The sequence below is a fragment of the Corapipo altera genome, unplaced genomic scaffold, assembly GCF_003945725.1.
Source record: "Corapipo altera isolate COAL_440 unplaced genomic scaffold, ASM394572v1 77b, whole genome shotgun sequence".
In the NCBI taxonomy this organism is placed as follows: domain Eukaryota; kingdom Metazoa; phylum Chordata; class Aves; order Passeriformes; family Pipridae; genus Corapipo; species Corapipo altera.
The window spans coordinates 154,978-160,442 of NW_020884933.1; the positions used below are offsets into that span (position 1 = coordinate 154,978).

Consider the following 5,465-nt stretch of genomic DNA (forward strand, 5'->3'; position numbering starts at 1 on the left):
CGCCCTGGCCACGCCCCCCGCCCTGGCCACGCCCACAGCAGACCCGCCCCTCGATGTGACCACGCCCCCTCGGTGACCCCGTTCCCGCCCGCTGCCCCTGCCCCGCTGTTGGCCCCGCCCCTCTCTCTGCCCGTGGCGCTCTGGCGCCGCCCGGCGGCCCCTCGTGGGAGCGGCGGGCCCGCGCCTGCGCACTGGCGGCGCTGTGGCCGCGGGCGGAAGCGGCGCCCCCGGGCCCGCGGGTTCGCGTCCGCCCGCGCCCGGCGGGGCCGTGAGGGGCTGAGGGGCCGGGGGGTGTGAGGGGCAGGGAGGGCCCGGAGGGACATGGGTCCGCCGCGGCGGTGAGCCGCGCCGCCCGCCATGAGCTGCACCATCGACAAGATCCTGACGGACGCGCGCACGCTGCTGGAGCGGCTGAAGGAGCACGACACGGCGGCCGAGTCGCTCATCGACCAGTCGGCCGTGCTGCACCGCCGCGTGGCCGCCATGCGGGAGGCGGGCGCGGGCTGCGCCGACCAGGTGAGCGCGGGGCGGGGGGTGCGGGCGGAGCGACCCCCGCGTGTCGGCCCGGTCCGGGAGGGGCGGCCGGACCGACCCCCGCCGTGTCTCGGCAGGGCCCGGGAGGCGTCGCGGCGGAGCGGCCCGACCCGTCCCGGCTGCGGCCGCACGTGGTGCTGGCGCAGGAGAACACGCAGATCCGCGACCTGCAGCAGGAGAACAGGGGTGAGCGGGGCCCGGGGGGTGCTGGGGAGCGGCGGGTGGGTCCTGGTGGGTGATGTCGAGAGGCCCCGGGGGATGTGCCGCGGGAGGGTCATGTCGGGGAGAGTGGGGGTGGATCTGTGTTGCCTGTGGCAGAGTCGCTGGATGCCCCGGGTGGCTCCTCGGCCGAGGGGGGTCCGGGCAGCCCCACGGCAGTGCCAGGCCTGAGCTGTCGCGGGCTGTGCGATCCCACCATGAGCTGGTACCCAGCACCTCCGGGCACCTGCTGCCGCTGCTGTGGGGGGTCTCCCGCTCTTCCGTTCGTGGCGCTGACGGGCCGTGTTCTGCAGAGCTGTGGGTCTCGCTGGAGGAGCACCAAGATGCGCTGGAGCTCATCATGAGCAAGTACAGGAAGCAGATGTTGCAGCTTTTGGAAGGGAGAAAACGTGAAGATGCAGAACCGGTCTTGAAAGTCCATCAGGCTAATTCTGTGGTAAGCTGGAATGGGGACAGGGCAGTGCCCAAGACCCCCGTCGCTTGCTCGCTGTCATACCACCTTTGTTTCCAGTCCTGCAATGTCTCTGCTACAAAATACATTTTCTCCTACTCTTGTCTCCCTTTGCTGGTGTTTTTCCCTCTGTTCCTTTCAGAATACAACCCCTCCACAGCCCAGGTGGAGTCTTGTTCTTTCGGCCAGGTGCTGAATTCCCTGGGTTAAGAATTAACATTTCTGTTCCTCTGCAGTAAAATGAAAATACCTGAGTTGTTATCATTCAGTAACTGTAACACAGGGAAAAGAACCTCCTAAATCTCTGTGAACTGTATATGTTTAATTCTTAAGAGATTTTCACTTCCAAGTGTTTTTAAATCCAGATACTCTCTGCAGTGGCCTAAAAGTGTCCCTTTATCCGTGCTGGACTCAGTGACTTTAGAGCTGATGGGATGTGGTGGCTGCTGATAACTGTGGCCTGTTTCATGTCAGGTATCTAACAAAAATAGAATAACATTAAATCTCTATTTAAGACTTACAAATTGTGTTAGGCATTTGTTAAAAGGCATTTTTGTGTGATTGGAGAACAGCAGGTTGGTTCAACCAACTGACATCTCCTATCCTGGGTTTTCCTTTGGAACTGGAGCCAGCCTAACTCTTTGCACGTGCATCTTGGTGCTAATTTGTGGCAGCTCACCACTTCTCTTTTGTGGGTTGCTTGGCTCCTCTGAGGGTAAGTGGTGTAGCAAGGTCTGGTTTCCAGTGGGTGCACAAACTGCTTGTCAAGACTTTACATTTGAGCAAAAGTTGGAAATGCAAAGCTGAAAAGGCTCAGGAGGAACCTTTGATGGGATATGACTGTCTCAGTGTCTAGGCAAAGTCCATGAGTTTTCCCCTCCCCACCACTTGGAGAACAGGCACAACATTTTAATATCTTTTAAAGATCTCTTTTTTTATTATAACCATCTTCCTGTTTAGAAAAATAATACTGTTTAGAAAAATAATAATATTTTTTTTCCCCCAGAAGTCTTTCTCGTTCCTGCAGCTCTCCTCTAGATGCTCTGATCTGTTTACATACTTTATGAATAATGGAATTCAAAACTGAATTCTCTGCTCTGTGATACATTTATCTTCCAGAGCCAGTAGAAGAACTGTGGGCATTTAGAGAAACCCCACCCTGTCACATTATCTGATATATTGCTCTTCAAACAGGAGCTGCTACATTCCATGTTGGAATTTTTCAGTGTTTGGTCTGTGTGCATTTCTGAGATTCAACAAAATGCTTCTTCAGAAGGATCAGAGCTGTCTCTAGACAGATTCTGTAAAATCTGCCTCAGGAGGCTCTGGTCTTGTTTGCTTTGCTTTCATTGCCCTCTGAGATGAGCCTGTTTACTGCACACTGTTACTTGAAATCTTCTTTGCTTTTATATTTGATGTCTTTACATAAAGTCAGAGCCAGGCTTGTCTAATAAAGCAATATAAAATTTACTGCCTAGTAATTGCATTCACGTGACCCTGAATCTTTTGTCTCAGTCCTTGTCACACTTGAAATTATTTCCCTCTTAGCAAGTCAGGGTGCCTTATCTTGCTGACTGCTGTGATTCTATTCACTGTTTCCACTGATGACTCATGATAAAGGACAATAAGGTACATGTTCTTATCCCTGAGTGTACAAGACAGAAAGGTTTGCAAGTGCTTGGGAGGAAAGGATTCAAATTCAAAACATGGAAAGAATCCAAAATTGGGACAATGGAAGTAAGTCATTTAGAGGGGATAGGTTATGGCTGTTGCTTTTGCCTGAACATGTTGGATGTTTTGTGTCTTTCAGGAAATCGAAAATCAAATAGACAGAATATGTGAGATGGGAGAGGTGATGAGAAAAGCTGTTCAAGTGGATGATGATCAGTTCTTTAAAGTTCAGGAGAAACTGGCTCAGCTGGAGGTAAGGGCAGATCCAACTGTTGAGGATAAATCTAGAGACTTACTCTGGATTTTCTGTTTGTGTCAAGGATTTATAATAATCAAAAATTCGGGGGTGGGGTCAGGAAACAGAATATGATCTGTTAGTTTTCAAGTCTTGATGGTCCTTATATGTGTAGATTTATATATGTGAAGCCAGAAGCAAAAGATACACTTTAACTGACGTGGTTCCCCTTGTGCCAGCACCACATTAATGCTTGTATTACAAAATGTGTTTTATCTATCTGTGAAGGAGTGGGGCTACTGAAAGTTTGTCATCCTTTAATTGTGAATTAGCTCGCTTCTGTTTCAGCAAAAATATTGATTTTGCAGCTTGAAAACAAAGAGCTGCGTGAACTGTTGTCAATCAGCAAAGAATCTTTCGAGGTGGAGAGAGAAGATCTGCCGGACTGTGAAGCTTAGGCCACAAAAAACCCTCACCTCCAAACCTCCAGAGACTGTTATGAAACTGCCTGACAAGGATTTGTTCTTTCAGGTTGTTTCCTTGTACATTTGTTTTATCTTTCAAGTGTGTGGGCTGTTTTCTCTGCGCTTTCCTGAAATGTTGATGGCAGAGGCTCGTTGCTCTGTCTTAGGATGCTTAACACTGAAATATTTGATGTGTCCTCCCTTGTGATCGTTCATTTCCTCTCCCTTTGTCATTTTTTTATGAGCTTTAGGTAATTTAATTCCAGCTGTGCAGTTGGCTTTTAAATCCACCTCGTCTGTAGCTCGAGAACATAATGCAGGTTGTGATTATTGACAGAGGGAATAAGAGATGATCCAAAAACCACATTGTAAATGGCAGGGACCTGGTTTGCTCTGGCTGCACGGAGCAGTTTTGCTTTGCAGAGTGAGCCCTCAGGGTTTGGATGGGTTGACTCTGTTACCTGGACACTTAGGAGCAGGTAAGAGAACAGCAGGTGCCAGCAGGGCACTTGAAGCAGTCACTCCTGTTCAGAGCAAACTTTACCTTGTTTTAGGGGTGACAATCAACCCTTCCTGACACAAACCTGGGCGTTTTTGAAGGACTCTGCATATTTGGCTGTTCTTGTTTTCAGTGGCTAGACCTGTCCCAGCCTTACCAGTGCTCCCAGGGGGGGGGTGCTGGCCAGCCCTGGTCTGTCGGTGTGCTCAGACCCTGCCCAGAGCTCAGCACCTTCAGATCAGAGCTCTTTGTCCTCCCACCACTTTGAACTCGGGAAGAGCGAGCTCAGGTCTGCCTCAAAAATAACCAAAACTGACAACACACACAGATTTTTAGTGTCACTTCACAGGTGAATGTAGTGACAGGTGTTCCATAGTTACTGCGTTGAGGGAAATTAGAGTTGCAGCGTTGTAGGAATTTATCAACATGGTGACATTTTTATTGACACTTTTATATGAAGATCTGTCTGACCTGTGATCAAAGAAAAATCCCCCAAGAACAATAAACATCTAATTTCCAATATTAGTTTAAATTTTTATGCCATTTTTCCCAAGTGAGACTTTTGATAGATGCAGAAGGTGACTTATTCCTGTGCTTGTTAAGAGACATTTCCTTGTGAACGTCTGGAATATCCAGCAAGACTGGTAGATAAAAGGGATTTCTGTACAGGAGTGTTCTTGCATACAATCCTTTTCTATTAGGAATTGTTTAGGAGGGAATAAAAAAACTCAGTGAGAAGTAATTTTCTCAAGTGTGTTCTGTTTGTGAGTCCTGGGGGGAATTCCATGTGTTCTGCATGTTCCCAGGCCTTTTTCACTCCCTCTAGTTTTTACCTTGCCTGAGTGAAATATTACAATAACCAAAATGTTGCATTTTGTCTCTTTTAAATTAACATCATCCTAAATGCCTGTGATGCGTTTTTATCTACGCTATCCCAGGGTAGATTTAACATCCCTCCAATTTGGTCATTGCTGTGCATTTAGAAAAGCCACAAACTAAACAGCAATTGCTTTAAGTGAGTTTATTGTTGATTAGCAGTGGGCCAGAATTGGCAAGGGAAGTTTAAATATGTTTGTAGAGTCATGGAACATCCTGAGCTGGAAGACACCCACAAGGATCATCCAGTCCAACTGCTGGCCCTGCACTGGACACCCCAAAATCCCACCCTGTCCCTGAGAGCATTGTCCAAACACTCCTTGAGCTCTGGCAGCCTTGGGGCCGTGCCCTTTGCCCTGGGGAGTCTGTTCAGTGCCCGACCACTCTGGGGAAGAACCTTTCCCCAGTGTCCAGCCTAAACCTCCCGTGACAGAGGTCCCATTCACTCCTGTCTCATTCTGGCTCTGTAAATGCCCGGTCGTACACAGTTCCTGAGCGCTGCTGGGCATTTTCAGA

At 49.4% G+C, this 5,465-nt stretch overlaps 1 protein-coding gene across 2 annotated transcripts; it reads left to right on the forward strand.

Moving 5' to 3' along the window:
* Window positions 1–203: 203 nt before the first annotated feature.
* Window positions 204–4,815, forward strand: SIKE1 (suppressor of IKBKE 1). Of its 2 annotated transcripts, none has more exons than XM_027659808.1 (5): window positions 204–516; window positions 612–720; window positions 1,047–1,189; window positions 3,015–3,128; window positions 3,479–4,815. In XM_027659808.1, the coding sequence occupies exons 1-5, from the start codon at window positions 358–360 to the stop codon at window positions 3,566–3,568; spliced, it is 615 nt and encodes a 204-aa protein (XP_027515609.1). In that variant the 5' UTR covers window positions 204–357; the 3' UTR covers window positions 3,569–4,815. The 2 variants fall into 2 exon arrangements, with proteins under 2 accessions (XP_027515609.1, XP_027515610.1); XM_027659809.1 differs by having other exon boundaries at window positions 210–516; window positions 3,459–3,573.
* The last annotated feature ends 650 nt before the right edge of the window (window positions 4,816–5,465 follow it).